The 22,457-nt window shown below is 46.4% G+C and overlaps 1 protein-coding gene across 1 annotated transcript in view; it reads right to left on the reverse strand.

Annotated features, from left to right (window-relative positions):
• Positions 1-707: 707 nt before the first annotated feature.
• The window catches only part of LOC146808516 (extracellular calcium-sensing receptor-like), a 41,656-nt gene continuing 19,906 nt past the window's right edge, over positions 708-22,457 (reverse strand). The window contains exons 4-5 of the mRNA XM_085623971.1: positions 19,657-19,780; positions 708-1,615 (exon numbers count right to left, since the gene is read on the reverse strand). Coding sequence (XP_085480097.1) covers positions 708-1,615; positions 19,657-19,780 — 1,032 coding nt within the window. The remainder of the gene's footprint in view (positions 1,616-19,656; positions 19,781-22,457) is intronic.

Here is a 22,457-nt window from a genome sequence, read left to right on the forward strand (position 1 = left end):
TTAGATGCCAGGTTTTGATGTGAATGAACTGCCTACCTTAATTTCGGCCTCAGGCTCAGGGGTCACTCATGTTGGTGATGCATAGGGGAATGCCATGATGATTTTATTACAGGTGTCCCAGACTATTGCTTAATGTTATGCCATGATGATTTTCTTGCAGGTTTGAGGCTGATGGACTTATTTTTATTGTCTTCTATGTCGCAATGATTCTGGCAGGGGCCCGATTGGCCCTGCCCTGTATATAATTCCCCCCTGTACCTTTTGACCCAGCGCCAGTTGGCGCCGTGTAGAGATTACCAAACATACTGTGTTTTGACAATACAAAAGTTATTTTCACACAAACCTGTGTAGCGTTTCTTTTTGTAGTGTGCCTTGTGTGTCGCCTGTGTGTACTGCGTGGATGCTTTGCACATTTCCTCCAGAGTTTGGCCCACCCGCTCTGCACCACGCTACCCGTTTCCAACATAGCCTTATAGCTCTTCTGCCTCAGGCTATACCAGTTGTTAAAGACCTTCTCCCTGGGTAATGTCCTTCACCTGCTGCTCAGACCTATAACTCGGGTTCAAAGCCTTTAACAACAGGTGTAGCCCTCAGCCACGGGTGATAAGGATATAATATTGTTAAGGCAATCATATGTTGCAGTTTTGATAAAACTGACATTTATACTAGATAGAAGTAGGAAACCTTGGTATTTTTAAGTAAAATCCTCATTTTATTGCTACATTGAGCTTGACTTGTTTCCTGATGTTTTTGGTGGGTCTGAACAGAATAATATAGCACTTTGGAAAGAATATACAGCTGAGTAGTCCAGCACTGGAGCACAGGATGGCAAACACCTCCACGGCCACCATGTACTTCCCCCGTGTGCTCAGGTACGCCGGGATGAAGGAGATCCACACACTGACAAACACCAGCATACTGAAGGTGATCAGCTTGGCCTCGTTGAAGCTTCCGGGCAGATTCCTTGAGATAAAGGCCACAATAAAGCTGACTGTGGCCAGGAGGCCCATGTATCCCAGCATGCAGTAGAAGAAAATGGCGTTCCCTTCATTACACTCAAAGATGATCTTCTCATTGTAAGACTTCATATTCAGTTCTGGAAATGGAGGAGAAGTCATTGCCCATCCAACTGAGATAAGAACTTGTATCAGACAACAGAAGAAAATTACACAGCCTGGTGTTTTATATCCCAACCAGTGTTTTGCAGAACTGCAAGGATGTGTTGCTCTGAAGGCAATGACAACAATTATAGTTTTAGATAGAACAGCAGAGACACTAATGGAAAAAATAACTCCAAAAGCCATCTGTCGAAGCATGCAGGTGAGCTGGCTAGGACGACCTAGGAATATGAAGGAGCAGAGGAAGCAGCACATGAGGGCGATGAGGAGCAGGTAACTGAGTCCACGGTTGTTGGCCTTCACAAGAGGAGTGGATCTATACTTGACAAAGAGGCCAAAAACGAAAGCAGTGGAAGCCATTAAGAAGGCAGCAGAGATAGCAAGTGTTAGACCCAAGGGCTCTTCATAGGAAAGGAACTCAGTCACTTTCATGACACATTCAGTGTGTCTGTCATTGCTCCAATGATCTTCAGGGCATTTTGTGCATGTCACTGCATCTGTAAGAATTACGCAACATTACTGATACCAGAACCTCACATTTATATTGCATTATAGAAGCTTCAGAATTAAAGTTCTGCATTAAATATTTATTTTGTTTCTGTTGGCAATACAAGTGTGGTTGAGTAATAGAGCAAAAGTTGCATTCTTTCACCAACAGCTACATAAAAGTAAAATAAAGAGATACGTCCAGCAGATAATTTACCATAACACACACATACACACGCACACACACAGACGCACACACGCCCAATAATAGCTGGTAATTAACACAACTGTACAAATAAATTCAAATTTGTTAACTTTACCTACAGTGTAAAGTTAAATGCCCATCCTATTACCAAATGCAAAAAGAACACTTGATGGTTAGAATGCAAAACAATGTAATGTATTCACCCCAGTACAGAGATCTGGGCCTAACTCTATTGTTTTTTTGCTCCCATGCCATTCCAGTTTGAACCCAGCCATATCCAAATCAGGCTTGACCCTGTGCCCAATGGGTACAGTCCAGCCCGAACTGCCAGGCCAGTTCCTCCCTGGACTGGAAACAAGCATCCTAGGACCGGTTTTGGGTTTCACCCCTCATCAGCCAGGATAGCTTGACTCCAGTGGCATGGAGAGCAGGCAAACCGTAAATTTACCTTTGCTCACCCTCTGGTAGCTTGGTATAGAGCAGTAAGCCTATGTTTAGAAGCAATGTGTAAAGTATTTGTGCAGCACTTCAAACAGTAAAAATAGTGGAAACACCAAACAAAAAGATCCCACACGGGGTTTAGGAAATAGAATAGATTTTAATATATAAAACAAGACCAACACAACACAAATTCAATTGAGGAAACCGGGGATATTGGATTTTTAAGTTTAGGATAAAATAGCTCCAAAAAGCACAAAGCACTCTTGAGGGATATTTGGTCACACAAGACCGGGACACATGTCACAAGTTTAGGGTGGCCATAATGGAACATGGGCCGGCGACAGGGATCTAGTTAGGCCTGTTGAAGTAAGAACCTTAACTTCTGGTTGCGTAACATTGTGTGGATCCAAGGTGAAGAAGCGTGATGCAGTAGGAGCAAAGCTTCGTTTCTGAGATGCAGCGAGGCTGCTGCATGAGGTTTCACACTCTGAGATCGTCCTCAAGGATCCTGTCGACAGGACTTGCGATACGACACCTGGGCATTGAGGATGTGGAATGCAGCTAAGGAGCTGCATGGCTGCGATGCAGAGTTCACCGTCGATCTGCAATCGATGAGAGATGTGAGGACATTGGATGGAGTTGCGCTGAGCTGTCAGTGACGTGTTAGTTCTGAAGACTGGAAGGGCAATGCAGGCCTTCTGTGCTGGGTCCAATCTATGCAATTGGGGCAATGAGTTGGTTCTGCTAAAGTATACTCTGCTCAGCTTAAGAGATGTGTCAGTTAAGCTAAAGGATTCTCCGCTCAGCAGAGAAGATGCTTTCTTGGGCCCACATCCAAGGGTTCAGGCCTGGGCTGGCACCACTTGGCAGGGTAGACTCAAAGATGACAGAGTACAGGTCCAGGTAAGCTAGCTGTACGCCTGTTATGTTCCTCCTGGTCAGGGAACTCTGCTCTCCCCTCGCGTAGCTCCATCGTTGCAGTGCTGGCCCCAGCACCTCTCTGTTCTCAGGTAGGTGTTCGGTGTCCTCCTCCACCCGCAGGCTCCTGCCTGCGCCTCATCCTTGGTGGACCAGTGGGAGACCCTTGCTCTTCTGCTGGTTTTCTCAGCTCGCCTTCTTTGTTTTCTGTTTCGGTCTGTCTTTTCTGTCTGTCAGGTTCTGTTTATTGTTTGTTGTTTATTCTGTTTATGGTGTCTGTTCTCTGGCTATCTGTTGTCTATCTGTTGTTTTTAATCTTTTTTCTTTTTATTGTGCCTTGTTTGTCCTTTTTTCGTATTGTGCCCTTTGTGTCTGTTTTCTCTGCCCTTTTCCTGCCGCTGCTGCCCTTGCAGCCCCTCCCCCTTGGCGGTTCCGCTTCCACCTCCCAGCTGCGCTCCCTCCCCTGTCACCTACATAATGGCTGCGGCTGCGTGAACAGGTTAAGGAAGACCTCTCTACTTTTGGTCAGGGGACTTTGCTCTCACCTCATGCAGCTCCGTTGTTGCAAAGCTGCCCCCAGCACCTCTCTGTTCTCAGGTATGTGTTCGAGGCCCTCCACCACCCACAGGCTCCTGGCTGTGCCTCATCCCAGGTGGTCAAGTGGGAGAGCCTTGCTCTACTGCTGGTCCGCTCGGCCAGCCATTCTCCATTTTCTGTTTAGGTCTGTCTTTTCTGTCTGTCTGGTTCTGTTTGTTGTTTCTTCTGTTTATTGTGCCTGTTCTCTGTCTATCTGTTGTTTTTTTTTTTTATTGTGCCTTGTTGTGTCTTTTGTTGTATTGTGCCCTTTGTGTCAGTTTTTCTCCTTTTTCCTGCCACTGCTGCCCCCGCTGCCCCCACTGCCCCTCCCACCATGCGGGTTCCCGCTCCCGCCTCCCAGCTGCGCTCCCTCCCCCATCCCCTATTTAATGGCGGCTGATGCGCGGCTGTGCAGTGGACGCATGCAGCCATTGCACTGCTGGTGTACCAAAGGCAAGCCCATCTGCACAAGTCCGCGACCAGTGCCAGGGACCCTGGTTCTCCGACCCCCCACTGCTATGACTCAGCTGCCCTCCATGCACTTAACCCCAAAATAAACAGCAACTGCCAGCTGTCGACGCCCGACACCACCCATGGCCATTTTTCCTGCCGATACTGCCACTGAACCTTCACCCACCTCCGGACCCCCACGCCCATCACCCACCCACCAGATGCCAGCGCACCCAAACCAATGGGGTGCATCCTCCTAAACGTTTGCTCCCTGCATAGACACGCAGTAGAAATCTGGGACCTCCTCGACACCCTCTCACCAGATGTCGCCTTCCTCACAGAAACCTGGACAAACTCCAACTCCGCCCCCAACATCGCTACCGTCCATCCCGACGGATACAAGATCCAGAGGAAGGACCTCCCCAACCACCTAGGAGGACGAACCCCCACCGTACACAAGAACTCTTTCTGACTCACCACTTCCAGCACGTACAACTCCTTGTCTCCCACGGAACACCTCCACTTCCGGATCCAGACCAGCCCCTGAATGACCCTTCGTGGCACCCTCGCTTATAGACCTCCTGGACAATGAACTGTGTTCACCACAACCATCACTGACCTAATCGTGCCCCACGCCATCACATCCATAGACTACATACTGCTCGTAGACCTGAACTTCCCCTCGACAACATCAACAACCCCAACCCCACCGCCCTCCTAGACAACCTCACCAACATCGGACTAAAACAGCTCATCACCATCCCTACCCTCAAGCCGGGACACACCCTCGACCCCATCTTCGCAAGAAAGAACAACATCCACTTCAGCACACCATGCACCCCTCTGGACAGACCACAACTGCATACACTTCTCCTTCAATAAAACTATTGCTCACAAACCTACACCATGCCCTCCACAAAGGACCTGGAGCAAGGTCACTGAGGAACACCTCAACTGCACCCTCAACCATGATCCCCCTCCGACCACAACCAACGTCAACTCTGCAGCCAACAAAATATACAGATGGATCACCAACTGCGCAGACAGAGCCACTGCCGTAGCACCCAATCTACGACGCACCATCAATGCCACCTTCGAATCCGGCACATTCCCTGATGACTGGAAATGCGCAGCAGTCAAGCTCTTCCTCAAAAAGCCCTCCGCAGACCCGACAGACCTCAAAAACTACAGATCCATCTCTCTCCTCCCCTTCACAGCTATAGTCACAGAGAAGATCGTCAACATCCTGCTCACAAACTTTATTAAAGCTAACTCCATCCTTGACTCTTCCCAATCTGGATTTTGCAGCAACCACAGCACCTAGACCACCCTCCTCACTGCCACAGACGACATCTGCACTCTCCTCAACCAGGGACACACGGCGGCCCTCTTCTTTCTACACCTCTCGGTAGTCTTCATCACCGTCTCCCACCGCCAGATTTCACAACTCCAGGATACAGGGAACTGACCTTGACTAGATCTGCTCTTTCCTCACCGGCCGAACCGAAAGAATCAGACTCCCGCCTTTCATCTCCAAACCCACAGAGATCAGCTGAGTAGTATCCCTATGTTCTTCAACATCTACATGGCCCCCCTCACCACCATCGTCAGACAGCATGGACTCAGCATAGTATTCTATGCCAACGACACCCAGCTCATCCTCTCCCTCACGAAGGAACCCGACACCACCAAACTCAACTTCCATGAAGGAATGAAAGACGTCACCTCCTTGCTGAGCAGCAGCTGTCTGAAGCTCAACTTGGAGACGACAGAAGTCCGCATCCTCGGACCTACCCCCTCAGCATGGGACAACACCTGGTGGCCCACCACCCTCAGCAATCCCCCCACACCCACGAACCAGACACTCACCTTGGCATCAAACTCAACTCCTCCCTCACCATGACCCAACAGATCAATGCCTTCTCCTCAATGTGCTTCAACATCCTCTGCATCCTCCGCAATACCTTCAAATGGGACCCCAAGAATCCAGAAAAACCGTCACTCACACACTCATAACCAGCAGACTTGACTACGGAAATGCCGTTTACACCGGAATCAACAAATCCTTGCTCCGAAAGCTCAAACTGGCCACATCACCCAGCACCTATCAAACCTCCACTGGCTCCCCGTCAAGAAGAGAGTAACCTTCAAGCTGCACACTCATGCCTACAAATCCCTCCACATCACCGGACCCAAATACCTCAACGAAAAAGTCTTCTTCCACATACTCAAGAGAAACCTCTGCTCCGCCGCCCTCGACCTCGCCGAAACACTGCACATCCTCAGAGCCAGAGCTGGTTGAAGAACCTACTCCTACATTGTGGCAAAGCCCTGGAACGAGCTCCAGCTCAACTAAGGACGTTCCCCCACTCTGCACACCTTCAGGAAGAGCCTCAAGTTCTCTCGCTCTTTGGCTGATTCAGAGCTTCACGCCCCTGCCCCCAGCGCCTTGAGACCCTCACGGGTGAGTAGCGCGCTTTACAAATACCTGATTGAATGCTCTGGAGGCCAGAAAACCTGCCCTTGCAGTCACTCTGGGTTCTGGTTTAAAGAGATGTAGGTCCAGGCCTTCTCAGTCAGGCAAAGAGGGCAGCAGGCCAGCACAGCAGGGCAGCAGTTCTTCCAGAACAGCAGTCCAGCAGAGTGTTTGTCCTTCAGCAGCAGAGCAGTCCTTCTTCCTGGCAGATGTATCCACAGACTTATTCACAGGTCCAGAAGTGTACTGAAGTGATGGTGTCAGAGGTTGAGTACTTCTACTCAGTGTTGCCTGTGAAGTGCCCTGCCAGCCCTGGCTCCAGGCTAAGCTCAGGGGGAAGGCAGTCCTTTGTGTTCGGACAGGAGACATCCTATTCGATGTAGTTGAGCTTGGGTCCAGTTCCTCCCTCCCATCCTGTCATGGTTGCCAACTCAGACACGCCTAAGGTCCCAGTGTGGAGCTGTCTAGGTGGAATACACAAAGCCCAACTGACAACATTCATGTGACCAGAGACAGGCTATAGACACCAAATAGCTATGGCAGGAAAATGCTCACAAGTGAAATTATCAGAATTGTAATTTAAACTACGACTTCTCCATAAATTAGAGTTCAAATTAGGATTCCAATGAAACCAAACATGAACCAGTTACATCTTCCCATTTGGAAATTATGCTTATAAAATGTAATAAGATAATTTCAATGTTACCCCATGGGGCACCCACAAACCACACGTTTGATGGCCATGTGGGGAGCCCCAAATACCCCATTGCCCAAGCCTGCTCCCCTCCTGTTGTAGGGATGGGCAATGCTCCTGCCTGGAGGCAGCAGCTTTTTTTAATGCTCCCTCTGGGCAAGGGCAATATCTGTTCTGTTTCCCTGCCCACAGGCGTGTGGACCATAACACAAGACAGAAGTCTGCCTCCAGCCGCGGGAGCATGATTAAATCTCCCTCTGGCTGCAGGCAGAGAAGGTCTGTTCACTCACATCTAAAGAAAGATTTAAAAATGCTCCTGACAGGCAGGAGCAAACACATTTCCCTAACCACACCTGTATTGGCAGAGAAAATACTGTGGGCTCCCCCCAACACAGTAACTGAGGAGGCCTCAGGAGATGGGGTCCCTGGGGCCTTTAAGGATCAGGGAGAGGGGGCCCTCCCCTTTTATTACACATTTTTATTCTCTGGGGATTGAGTCCCCTGGGCCAAATTAGGCTCAGGGTGGGGGGTCCGCACCCCTCCCCTCATTCATACCTCATTCTGTGGGAGATGGCATCCCCAGGTCCTATTTAGGCTGAGGGAGGGGACACTTGACCCCTTTCACCTTTTATAATACATTTTGGATAGGGTCCCTGGGGCCTAGTTTTGCTTCAGAAGGGGACACACCTCCCCTTCATTTATTATCTTGTCCTGGGGATCGGGTCCCCGGGGAACTGTTTATGATCTGGGAGGGTGGTGCATGCCCCTCCCTTATGTTTTTTACCATGGCCTCAGTGGAGGGATCCTGAGGCCTCTCAGAGGCTTGGAGAGGGGGGGGCACAAGCCCTTCTCCCCAAAATAAAAACGTACTGTCACCCCTGGGCCATAACCCACCTCAAGAGGGGTGTGAAAAGAAGAACTTGAGTTTGCAATTTTTTTTGTTTCGCAGCTCATCCATAGGAGATGGGGTCCCGGGGCCTAATTATACTCTGGGAGGGGAGCCAGGGAGACAGTAGGTTTTTCTTTTGGAGAGGGGGCACGTGGCCCTCCTCCTGAGCCTCTGAGAGGCCCCAGGGACCCCATTCTGCAGGGTTGCATTAAAAAAAGAAGGAAAGAGGGCATAGGGGAATAAACCACAGAAAACACATATATGATATATAAAGACACAGACTGCAGCCTCAAATAGGACAATTCACACATGCATAGGACAATTCCCACTGCTAGTTGCTAATAAGCAGGCCACGATCAAGCAAAGCTGCTCAAGTGGTCAGCCTGTGTCGTACAAGTATTTTAAAAAGTGTTGTCTGTGGTTTATCCTTCCTAACGGTACCAGGATTCCGTCCACCGAGGGTATGGCAATAGTTAGCCGCATTTGTACTTTTCACTGGGGTTAATATTGTCTCCGGCGATCTGGCTGCATTGATGAGAGTGCCTTCAGGTACCTTGTTTATGGTCCTGAGTCAGGGACCAACAATGGTATGAAACATGTCAACCTTCTCTTGATATAGCAAATTTATGACAAATTATGTCTTATTTAGTTTTCACTTTGCTTTTAATCAGACCTGCCTCCCCTGAATCTGATCAAAATGTCCAGGTAGGTAGAACCTTTTTAATTCATATCATTCACCACACCCTTTAGGCAGACCTCAGTGAGCTCACATAGGAAAAAGATGTGGGTCCGTGTCGGGTACTGCAGTGCCCACCTGACAAGGAGCTGGCCCGATGATGAAGCATGACACTTCATTGTGTGAGGCCTCCATATTCCTGCGAAGGATACCCCCAGGACCAGGTGTCTCCTTCCGATAATCCCCTTCACAGTAGACGAGAGTCTGGAATGGGCGCACAATTTGTTTTGAAGCCTTCCTAGGTTTAAATGTCTTGGTAAATATGAGAATGTGCCACAATATATGGGTGAATGCACGCGAACAACCATTCTCCACTCAAGGAATGCCTCACTGGTGAATGCACGGGAACAGCCACTCTCCACCCACGTAATGCCTTACTGGTGCATGGTAACGCAAGGCGGCCAATCATGCTGCCTTGTGTTACTCCAGATTTATCAAGCAACACAGGGACATGCAAGGACGCCTTACAAATCAAAGTTAAGGTGAGGTAATTCAGTTTTAACTCCATTCTGTATTCTGTCGTCATTTTGTTGCCCTCACTCAGGCAGCTTGGTAAACCGAGTGTTTTTGCCCTTTGTACTGCCACGTGTCAAATAACCTTCCCTTCCTTTTTGTGAAGCCAATTCCAGGAAACAGCCAGACTGACTAAATCCCTGCCTATACTTACTAATCCTTGTCCCAACTATTTGTTGGCCTTCAGTATCCTTTCTCCGCATTATCCTATTTTGCAAGATGTCCTTTGAAGCACACAAACATGTCCTGCCGTTACTGATTGGCCTATAGGTGCTGTCATTGATTGACTTATGGGGTTGGGCAAAAACACGACTCAAGGGGGACATTCTGGTTACATGATACCTTGTTTTGAATGTTTTCCTATTAGCTAATATTTGGCAGATCTTGTATGTCCATATTGGCATTTTGCATGCTTGCATGAGCCAGGACTGCCCCTTTCTTTTATGCTGAGTATGTAACCCTCACATATATAAGGCCCCAGTGTTCTGCTCTCTTTGGACTGCCTCATTCAGTTGCTGCGGCTTCTGGGTGACGTAGTCACACTCATTCTGAGTGTAATAAATATGTTCTTTTATATTTCAGTTTCTGTGCCAACTTCTTTGTTTTTGTTAGTTTAACCCTGAGAAGGAGTTTTGAATTTCTTCAATTGGTGCCCTCTCTGAGGATCATCAGGAGTGGCTATCTGAGGGAGCGATCTAGTCAGGAGACTGAAATCTGCTGAAGAGGACAGGACAGGTCTCTACTAAGGAGGTACTCTGTGCACGGAGATTCTGGGGATTCTTTGTCTCTGCAGCCCAGTATATTTCTGATCTTCCTGATTTTGATCCCCCACATGATATCACTCCTGACTGAGAACTTTTTTTTTGGCGTGAGTATTCTAAAAAAAGACCGTTAGGTCATTCAGAACTTGGCAGTTAGAATTTGGACAACCTTTTTATTGGTAAGAGTCGTTATGAATTTGTGTTGGCCAACTTTGGATTTGTATTGGATTGATATGCAAATTGCAATTTGTGTAGGCAGGTCATGAGGAGATTTTTCTCTACTTTGTATAAAATTTGAACGGTGCAACGTACGGAGAGTACCTTAAGCACTACTTTGATTATAAATACTTGCATATTCTGCAGTATTTTTTTGGCATGCCTGTTTCAAGCTCACATCGAAGAATGCGTTGCTTTTTTGTTTCTTATTGAGATGTGAATTAAATTAGCCGGCTCCCATGAGGGAATACCTAAATAGGTTTAGGTGTAAAAACATATTTCTTCCTTGTTGATTCTGTATCCCCAGGGAATTAAAATATGGACATAATACATACAAGGATCCTTTGTTCTGCGCAATCTTATGAATGGAGTGTATTTTGGCTTCTTGGACATATAGCAGTCTGTTGAGCTGGTTTTTTTTGCAGTCTTTTGGGACACTATTAAGAAGCGTTTCTTGTAAATATGACTTCCAACTAGTATTTACAAATGGTTTGGTTTAAGTACAGTCTGTGGGCTGTCCTTTGTATCTGTCTTAAGTGTTGATCTGTGGGTTAAATGTGTGTTTCTGTGGGTTAAATATATGTGTCCTGAGTGTTTGACCCCTTTCTGTTTATGTCTGAAATGAGCTCAATGTGTGTTTGTGGTTTTTCTTGATGTTTTCAGTCTGTTAAGCAAAATGTCAGTTAATTAATATTAAGTAGAAATTAAATAAAAATCCAGAAATGAACCATGTGATATGCTAAATAGCTATATGTCGCTATATAATTTATAGAGTAAGCAATTATGCACATGTACAAACTGTTAAATGCTTAAAAAATAAAATTAAAATTTACATTCACTAGGAATACAATGGCCTCAAAAACGAAATTGTGTGTTTTTTAGAAAAATAAACTTATAGTATTTTTTACTTACATACATTGTATTAGATATTAACAGGCAAACACTTCAGCTGAAGTACATTTTTGCTGAACTCAAACGCAACACGCATTGATATGTCTTAGTTTGAAAAAGACTGCCACCGTGCTCATGTTACAACACTGAGAGACAAGCTTTTATTGTCGCTAAGCAAGCAGCTCTAATAGACAGGAATGTTTACTCAGCCAGGACTTCGCCCTCAGTTGAACACAGGTGAAATTTTGCATTTCAAAATGTTGTTTTAAAAAGGTTCCAAAACTAAGGTTCATTATTTTGTATTACAGGAAGACATTTCAATTAAGGGTTTCCTCTCTTTAAGCATTTTTATAAGAATATTTTTGGTTCTAATGTTAAAATAATTGTTCTGTTAAAAAAAAAAAAAAGTGGCGAAGAAAAATGAAAAATAATTATTAAAAATAAGTGCTTCTAAATTCATTTTTTTACTATTTATAAAGCTTAATACTCATACTGTGACCTCCTACCATTATAATTTAATTTAAGTTGTGTTGTACTGCATAGTGGCGACATTTGTATATGGAATTTCACTTGGCGCAGGCTTAAAAAAACTCATTTTTCTAAAGGATTTGCAAGAGATATGTCTAATGTCCAATATCTGCAATCTGTAAAGAACATTCTGAGGATGATTAATATGTAGCACAATTATAGGATATTTATTTTTAAGTGCCCCAAATATCAAAGTCGAAATTGGGTCAAATAGACTATTTAACAGCATTCTTGCCCTTTACAATAGCTTTAAAGTGCCTTAGGCTTCAGTAAATGCATATATTTAGGTATAATACAAATTTGCAGGTTGTTCCCATTTGGGGTTGCTTTTAATGTCTCAGTGAGCCAATGTGCCCAGTGCAGAGGTTTGGGTTTAATATCAAGATTGAAGGTTCTAACTCTAGCTAGACCTACTGAGACGTTCATCCTTTTAAGGTTGATGAACTAAGTACCGTTGCATAGGGTAGTAACAAACATTTGTTCTAAAGCTAGTATGTTATGTTATTATGTTCTGTGAGTTATTCACAGTAAATGTTTTAAATAATTTAAGAATAGAAATAAATTGTAGCCCCTAAAAGAAGTAATATATATAACATGTGTTTTTAAAAAGGGTTAATTATTGCAGGTTAGGAAGAGTTAGGAAGGTTTTTTTGTCTGTGACAAGCTTCACGGTGAGGAGAGAGACAGGGCTGAGGAGCGCAGAACGCGAGGCAGATTTTGACCTCGAGGTCAGTAAGGTGGGAGTTAGGAGTGAGTGTAAACAGATGGAGAAACCATTGCTCGGAAAAGCTTCTCTGACAAGAAGACATTAATGCTTGCACACTATAGGAACCTTGAAAAGTGGCGGGGACCAGGAATGCTGGCAGAGGCTGGATAGCAGCCCAGAAAGTTCTGCTGAGGTATTATTCTTAGCTCTTGGAGGACTGTGCAAGGTCGAGAAGTGCATTCTTGCACGGCCTCGCTCAAAGCAGGGCCTCAAAGGGGGTGATACATTCATTTTTTACTTTTGAAAATACTGTCCATGTAGTTGCCTTAATTTAAGATGGTTGGTTACAATTGATATTTTGTGTGTTATGTGAAGTATCAGCAGTAGGTTGAAACAAGATGATTTTTTTTTGTATGACTTCTTTGAAAACAAAACAAAATGTTTGTGTGTTTTCCATGTTTTTGCATTTTGTCCTTCTATGAATTGTTCCTGCTGGTCCTGTGTGTCAGAAGCGACACAGTAAGTTATATTTGACAGCCGGACACCACTAACTGGTGACCAGCTGTCAAACGGAGGGATAGGAAAGTAAAAAAGTGTAATTTTTATTTTAAGCCTGACAATTAAGCAGGCCCGAATATTGGGTTTTGGGCTGCAGGTTCATAGTGCATAAAGTACATGACATGGTGTTGTGAGGAACTGGAACATTAGCTGAGATTACCGTATATGGTGTAGGAGCCAGCGGTAGAGTTAAAATTTGTGTACTATTTTGACTTTTGTGTATCACCCATACTCTTGGTATTGTGTAACAACCTTGACTATCACCCGAGTAATTTTTCGTTCTTCCTATAGATTTTTCTTTTGCTGCTTCTCCCCTGATTGATGTTGCATTGTGCCTAGTTATTGGGGATTTTAGATATGTCCTAGTCCCATTTCTCTTTTTCGAATTCCTTTCACCAGTCAGCCCTTTTATTATTATTGGTGTATTGTTCAGGTTCACATTTCCAGACTGTAGTAATGTACCAGGGACCCCATATTATGTAAAATTACCTTTTTGTATGACCAGACTGGTTTTTAAGAATTTTCTTTAGGCCTACTTCAATGTTTTCCAGTCTGACTGTCAGGGTAGTGATGGACTGGTTAACTGACTCAATACTATAGTAAGACAAATTTTCCACCTCAATAGGAGATACCTTACATTTATTTTTTTGACCATGACAAATTTTCAATGACTATTTTAATTAGTTTTTTTACCCTTTTGTTCCTGCTTCTTTAATTTTCGGTGGGATCAGATGTGTTCTAAATCATGGAAATACCAGGACTCTCTAGTTCTTGTCTTTTGTTTCCACATTTGATTATTAGCCTGTGTATTGCATAGTGCACCTGATGCACAGTTATTAAAGGGAGGTATCTACATGTCCCTGATAATCTTTATCATGTGATTTCTCTTTTGAGGTGTTCTAGATAAGGAATTTAGGAACACCTAGACGTAATCATTGAAAAAAAATAAAAAATAAAAAAATATGTTTACCCCATTAGGCAATGCCACCATGTTATAGAATCCCCATGTAATTATCTACCCTCAGATGGCAGAGGATAATGAAGGGTACCCAAATTGAAGAGACTAGAAGTACTGCCTTTGAGAATGACAGTGTATTCTAGACTAGAGTTGTCCTATGGTGTATGGTCACTCCCTTGCAGATTGTAGGCCACCTGCTTGCAGTCCCATTGTTAAATACAATGAACTGTTTTTATACTAAACTGAGGGAAACTAACAACTGTATCACATTTCCTACGTCACTAGATTCTGCGGGAATTAAGTCATAATAACCTGCAGAACACTGATTTAAGCCTAATTCCCATCAGTGACAGCTACAGATGAAAGATGGACGTCTTGGCCCTACAGTCCCAGCACCCAGAAAGTAGCAAGGCTGGACAGCGATAGCCAGTGCGCCATCAATGGTATCTCCAAAGCATCGTACTTGCTCCATCAGACGGCGTTGGACATCACAAAACCAGAGTTTCAGTGTAAAAGAGAAGGATCCCTGTTGTTGATGGCAGAGCTGGTTTGAGGCTTCAGTTTTCTACCTGTCATGTGCTGGTAACCTCTGAAAGTGTGTAGTCCCTTGAGCCCCTTGGCCTGAGTTTTGGCCGCCCCCCCCCTCTCTTTTCTTTGCTCCAACGGAAGGGCAGTGCACCGGAGGATCTAAGGCACTACATGATGAAAGGAAAATTAAATGAAAGAGCAGCCCAAACATCCTCTGACACTGAATAACGAGTGCTGGAGCCTGAAAGTGTTGCTGAGCGTGAAAGTCTGTTGCTCTTTCCGATTAATAGTACTTGGGTCTGCACGAGATGATCTGTGCCCATGACCAACGAAGAGCACAATATCTGTAGTGCCTGCCGCAGAGGAAATATATTGGTGCACTGCCTTGAGACATTGAGACTTTCGAGTAAGCTGTGAGTGTTTGCCAGGAGGCCACTCCAACGGATACTGAGAAGCACTATTTTCATGGAAGGCCTGAATGAAGAGGCCCAATGCGGAAGAAAACAACAAAAGCAGATTTGATGGACGATAGAAGCCTACCAGAGAGGCTTAGAACGGACTTTGGCATAGTTATGGTTGCACAAGCGGTTCCCGTGCAATTGCATAGAATGGGTGTTAGGAGACTGATTCTTTTGTTTTGCTGGCATTGTTTTAGAGTAGTATTCTGTTAAGTAAAAGCAGAATGAGGTCTATCCTCTGTTGAAGAGTATCCCCATTTCACCTGAGAGAATTGATAAGGATCGCCACTGTTTCACCTGAGTATACAATAGTCACTGAAATGCATAAGAGCCCTGGAAAGGTTCGCTAAATAATTTTAGGATTTGCTTTTGCCTAGGGTTGTGAAAAAATGATAATCCTGTTTGTAATAATAGTCATTACTTTCTTCTGCTATCTGAATGTTAATTATGACTCGATGCTTTGTTCTCTTTGTATCCCTGTTGATAGCTTACATATACCTGCTTAAATGAAATGTGTAGAATGGAAAATGCTCACCTAGCAATGAATTAGGATTTGCCTGAGTAATGGCAAAAGGAGGGTCTGAGGTAATTCAGTTTTAACTCCATTCTGTATTCTGTCGCCATTTTGTTGCCCTCACTCAGGCAGCTTGGTAAACCGAGTGTTTTTGCCCTTTGTACTGCCACGTGTCAAATAACCTTCCCTTCCTTGTTGTGAAGCCAATTCCAGGACCTAGCCAGACTGACTAAATCCCTGCCTATACTTACTAATCCTTGTCCCAACTATTTGTTGGCCTTCAGTATTCTTTCTCCGCATTATCCTATTTTGCAAGTTGTCCTTTGAAGCACACAAACATGTCCTGCCGTTACTGATTGACCTGTAGGTGCTATCATTGATTGACTAATGGGGTCGGGCAAAAACACGACTCAAGGGCGACGTTCTGGTTACATGATGCCTTGTTTTGAATGTTTTCCTATTGGCTAATATTTGGCAGATCTTGTATGTCCATATTGGCATTTTGCATGCTTGCATGAGCCAGGAATGCCCCTTTCTTTTATGCTGAGTATGTAACCCTCACATATATAAGGCCCCAGTGTTCTGCTCTCTTTGGTCTGCCTCATTCAGTTGCTGCGGCTTCTGGGTGACGTAGTCACATTCATTTTGAGCTTAATAAAGATGTTCTTTTATATTTCGGTTTCTGTGCCAACTTCTTTTTTTTTGTTAGTTTAACCCTGAGTTGCCCTCGCATCACCTTGCAGCCCAGCTATGACAGGGGAAAGGTTTGATTATAAAGGGAGGATCACTCAGGAAGAACAGTGCTTTAAACAGTGGTTGCCGAAAAGCATGCAAGCGTTCTCAGAGCTACAGGGAATCATGCAGGCAGTTCCAAATTGGAAGAGCTGCAACTGAGACACCAGGGCCCACCAGTGCATGTGTCTCTGAACCTCCACATCAAAGGCCCACCAATGCATGCCTCTCTGAACCTCCACATCACAGGCCCACCAGTGCATGCGCCTCTGAACCTCCACATCACAGGCCCACCAGTGCATGCATCTCTGAACCTCTACATCACAGGCCCACCAGTGCATGCCTCTCTGAACCTCCACATCACAGGCCCACCAGTGCATGCGTCTCTGAATCTCCACATCACAGGCCCACCAGTGAATGCGTCTCTGAACCTCCACATCACAGGCCCACCAGTGCATGTGTCTTTGACCCTTCACATCACAGGCCCACCAGTGCATGCGTCTCTGAACCTCCACATTACAGGCCCACCAGTGCATGCGTCTCTGAACCTCCACATCACAGGCTCACCAGTGCATGCGTCTCTGAATCTCCACATCATAGGCCCACCAGTGCATGATTCTCTGAACCTCCACATCACAGGTCCACCAGTGCATGCGTCTCTGAACCTCCATATCACAGGCCCACCAGCGCATGCGTCTCAGAACCTTCACATCACAGGCCCACCAGCGCATGTGTCTCTGAACCTCCACATCAAAGGGCCACCAGTGCATGCATCTCTGAAACTCCACATCAAACGGCCACCAGTGCATGCGTCTCTGAACCTCCACATCACAGGCCCACCAGTGCATGCTTCTCTGAACCTCCACATCACAGGCTCACCAGTACATGCATCTTTGAACATCTACATCACAGGCCCACCAGTGCATGCGTCTCTGAACCTCCATATCAAATGGCCACCAGTGCATGCGTCTCTGAACCTCCACATCACAGGCCCACCAGTGCATTCGTCTCTGAACCTCCACATCACAGGCCCACCAGTGCATGCGTCTCTGAACCTCCACATCAAAGGGCCACCAGTGCATGCGTCTCTGAACTTCCACATCACAGGCCCACCAGTGAATGCATTTCTGAACCTCCACATCACAGACCCACCAGTGCATGCTTCTCTGAACCTCCACATCAAAGGGCCATCAGTGCATGCGTCTCTGAACCTCCACATCACAGGCCCACCAGTGCATGCGTCTCTGAACATCCACATGAAAGGGCCACCAGTGCATGCGTCTCTGAACCTCCACACCACAGGCCCACCAGTGCATGCATCTCTGAACCTCCACATCACAGGCCCACCAGTGCATGCTTCTCTGAACCTCCACATCACAGGCTCAGCAGTACATGCGTCTCTGAACCTCCACATCAAAGGGCCACCAGTGCATGCGTCTCTGAACCTTCACATCACAGGCCCACCAGTGCATTCCTCTCTGAACCTCCACATCACAGGCTCACCAGTACATGCGTCCCTGAACCTCCACATCACAGGCCCACCAGTACATGCGTCTCTGAACCTCCACATCACAGGCCCACCAGTGAATGCATCTCTGAACCTCCACATCACAGGCCCACCAGTGCATGCATCTCTGAACCTCTACATCACAGGCCCACCAGTGCATGTGTCTCTGAACCTCTACATCACAGGCTCACCAGTACATGCTTCTCTGAACCTCCACATCACAGGCCCACCAGTACATGCGTCTCTGAACCTCCACATCAAAGGGCCACCAGTGCATGCGTCTCTGAACCTTCACATCACAGGCCCACCAGTGCATTCCTCTCTGAACCTCCACATCACAGGCTCACCAGTACATGCGTCCCTGAACCTCCACATCACAGGCCCACCAGTACATGCGTCTCTGAACCTCCACATCACAGGCCCACCAGTGCATGCGTCTCTGAACCTCCACATCACAGGCTCACCAGTACATGCATCTCTCAACCTCCACATCACAGGCCCACCAGTACATGTGTCTCTGAACCTCCACATCAAGGGGCACCAGTGCATGCGTCTCTGAACCTCCACATCACAGGCTCACCAGTACATGCATCCCTGAACCTCCACATCACAGGCCCACCAGTACATGCGTCTCTGAACCTCCACATCACAGGCCCACCAGTGCATGCGTCTCTGAACCTCCACATCACAGGCTCACCAGTACATGCATCTCTCAACCTCCACATCACAGGCCCACCAGTACATGTGTCTCTGAACCTCCACATCAAGGGGCACCAGTGCATGCGTCTCTGAACCTCCACATCACAGGCCCACCAGTGCATGCATCTCTGAACCTCTACATCACAGGCTCACCAGTGCATGCGTCTCTGAACCTCCACATCACAGGCTCACCAGTGCATGCGTCTCTGAACCTCCACATCACAGACCCACCAGTGCATGCGTCTCTGAACCTCCACATCACAGGCCCACCAGTGCATGCGTCTCTGAACCTCCACATCACAGGATCACCAGTGCATGCGTCTCTGAACCTCCACATCACAGGACCACCAGTGCATGCATTTCTGAACCTCTACATCACAGGCTCACCGGTGCATGCGTCTTTGAACCTCCACATCACAGGCTCACCAGTGCATGCGTCTCTGAACCTTCACATCACAGGCCCACCAGTGCATGCGTCTCTGAACCTCCACATCACAGGCCAACCAGTGCATGCGTCTCTGAACCTCCACATCACAGGCCCACCAGTGCATGCGTCTCTGAACCTCCACATCACAGGAGAGGCAGGCAGGTGTGGGACTAGAGTGCTGGGTTCAGTGTTTGAGAAGGGCGGGGCCAAAAGAATGACAAGTCTTGCATACTACATGAGATATCCAGACATGCAGAAGGGTAAAATAAGGATTCATATCTCAATGATGATCTCATCACTTCCAGCTTTGAAAAGCCATTGCTAAGTATGAGCTTACTGAAGAACATGATGCAATAAAGGCAGTGCCCCACTGCAGCCTTAAGGAAGGGGCAGTAGGGGGCAGGATAGTCGCACGTAGCTTTTTCCAACCTTAGGGTGGCAGATACCAGGACAACCTCTCACAATGCTTGTTACTGTGGCAGGAGTAGCTCCACCCAATCATGCAACATTTCCCTTTTACCGATCTCTCCAAAGCTACTTGCAGCAGCGCCCACACTACAGTCACCTTCAATACCATTGCAGTTCAATCTGAGGCCTGCTGTGCATTCCTGCCAGCTGCTGAGGGTGCAAGTACCATGCAGCCAATGCTAAATAAATAACCTGCGGCCCACCCTGTGAGCTGCTGATCTCGCCTTGGAAACAGGGGACACAGTCATAGCAGCAGGGGCGCTCCCCCTCTCTGGCAGCCTTCCTGGACCCAGGGGAGCAGCTCTCACTGCAGACAGAGTGTGGGACCTGCAGAAGAAACAGAGAGTGTTCAGGGAAAAGATCTCATCCTGGGAAACCTGCAGGAGGCAGGATGGTCAAACATAAATCACACATTCTGGATCCTAGGCAGAGGAAGGGCAGAGGACATACACTGTTTAAGGATGCTAACACACAGGTGTGTGCCACATTCACTCTGACGCGGAATTCTTAAGACTTTCTAAAGCCACGCGAGGGAGATCAGATGGTGATAGTCCGGATGAGAGACATCATAGCAGTGATGTCAGCTGCAGCTGAGTCCTCAGACAGCCATAATCATCTAGGACGAATATGTATACAGGTTTCTATGCCAGTAAAGCCCCCCTCAGAGAAACTGAAAGGTTTTGCAGTGGGAGCAACACTAAAGCAACATCAGCGTTTGGAAAAAAGGGGGGTTTAAAAGCCAAACATAAATCGGTTAAAAAGAACAAAATGTTACAGATCAAAATGACATTGAAATGAAGGACATGCAGTGAACACATTGGAATTCTGTTTTTTAAACAAGAGGGAGTCTTTGGAAGTGAATATACACAGAGCAGTGTGCTTACAATTGTGACTAGAGACAGCATCCTTTTTGATTTTAGGAAAAAGAAATAGCTTCATAGGGAATTTATTTAAAACAAAATCGTTTTTAGACTCGTATGTGCGCTTCCAAAATAGTTACTGGGTTGTAGCAGCAATTGTTTTGTTTAAGAAGCAGCGACTAGAACTATGTCCAGCTCTACAACACAGGGTGTTCAGACACCAGTCTAGGGTTTCAATGTGCAGGAACTCTCTGCAACTCCAGCCACACAGCAGAATGTCCATTTGGTTTCTGATTTTCTTCCAGAATAATGTAGCCCTCTTTCTCTTCTGGATGTTCCACACTACCCCAGGCACCCAGGAGCCCTTGGCAAGACTTGCCTCCCTTTTTCCTATTGGCTGAGCAACAGGCTAGCTTCTAGTATCCTTAGACCAGCTTACAAGTGCAGGTACTATGGGCAAAGTGCGAGACCTCTTTTCAGTCATTTACTGCGCATGTGTGAATCTGGACAGCAAGCATGCAGCCATCTCTGTTCTGCTCGCATGAGGTTACAGCAACTATATTTAAGGAAGCACTCCTATGAAATTGGGAATACCTCTAGTGAACCTTGGGTAAGTTTCCACACATTCTCTAATAATGTTTGACTTTAATATTACCCAGTTCATGTTTCACAAAGATGCCTTCCTATAAAACTGTAAAAGTAATCTGACAGTATCTTGTTCTAAAATACCCCAACATGGCAGCTTTAGTCCTTGCTTTCATTTCTTCCTCTCTCACATTCCCCTCCTCCAAACCTTTTGGACACATTTGCTTCCATTGCAGGGGGATAAAGTGTCCTCCACGTTTGACACATGGTGACAGCAGCTGTTGCTTGGGAGCTGCATTGACAGGGAAGCCGTGGTTTGCACAGGGCTTGGAAGCTTGACAGCTGTCCACCTCACCTCAGAGATGTTGAGGGGTGCATCCCCTTACTCCCTTTTAGCAACAGGTGGCTTGGCTAGAGAGAAGAATTCAAGCCAACAGCACAGACTGGTCAGGTTTTGAGGCAGGCTGTGTGACTAAAAAAAACTAGGGCCTCATGTTGCACATTCCTGTCCTTTCCCATTGCTCTGGCACTGCTTTGCGCCAACGCAGGCATCATGGTGCAAGGATGTCTGCGTTGTTGGCAGGATTGTTTTTGTGCAGGAAAGAATCCATAGTGGCTTGTTCCTCATTCTGTGGGCCTCATTTGCTAGATTCTGATGCAGGGCAGTGCTGCACGCCACTTTGCTGTTCTGCCCTGAGTCAAAAGAAAAGGGAAGGAATGCGCCATCTCTATGAGAATCAGCCCATTCCTGTCCTCTTCCACTGCGCTGGCACACAAATTGGTGCCTGGCACCATGGCGCAAGGATGTCTGCATTGAAATCAGGTTGGTATGTGCAGGAAGGAGCACCTTCCTACATAGAAACAAACGTTACGCCACCCCTGGGGAGGCGTAGGCTTCTGACACATTCTCAGGTTTACAGCATGTTACAAAATCTGGGAATGTGTCAAATGCCAAAGGTGTTACGTGGGAACATACACTGTCACACCCATGACATGGCTCCCTATCGCAGCATACCGCAACACAGTGACTTGTGCTGCATTGCTTCACACCATATCTATGAGACCGCGAAAAGCCATGCAGGCTGGCTTTTCGTGGCCTTGTCAATATGGCTAAGCCCAGTGCACCACCGGACCGTCACAAATAGTGATGTTCCAGCAGTGAACAGGGCTTGTGAATAAGCCCCCTAATGTGTTAATTTATTACATTTTGCATAACCACCTCTATGGTGCAGAAAAGAGGCTCCTAGCAGTACTTTTGTTAATGAAAGTTAGCGAACTGCAGCTATACACGCTATTAAGGCTTATGTACAGCTGACATAGTATGACATTCGGCCACCCACACTAAGGTAAGAGACTAGTAGCTTCTCTATTATGTATTTCTCATCTACCAGCAAGCCACGTGGGCAACCAGTAACCGTCACACACCCAACTGTAGGAACAGCAGATTGTGCTTTAATGTGGGTGAGTTACTGGTATACCTAGTGAGTGTAGTGATCTGCTGGTTGACATTATCACAGTATATTATCCCTTTGAACCAGGATAAAAAGCAGCCAGACTGT

Source organism: Triturus cristatus, chromosome 8, assembly GCF_964204655.1.
Source record: "Triturus cristatus chromosome 8, aTriCri1.1, whole genome shotgun sequence".
Classification (NCBI taxonomy): Eukaryota; Metazoa; Chordata; class Amphibia; order Caudata; family Salamandridae; genus Triturus; species Triturus cristatus.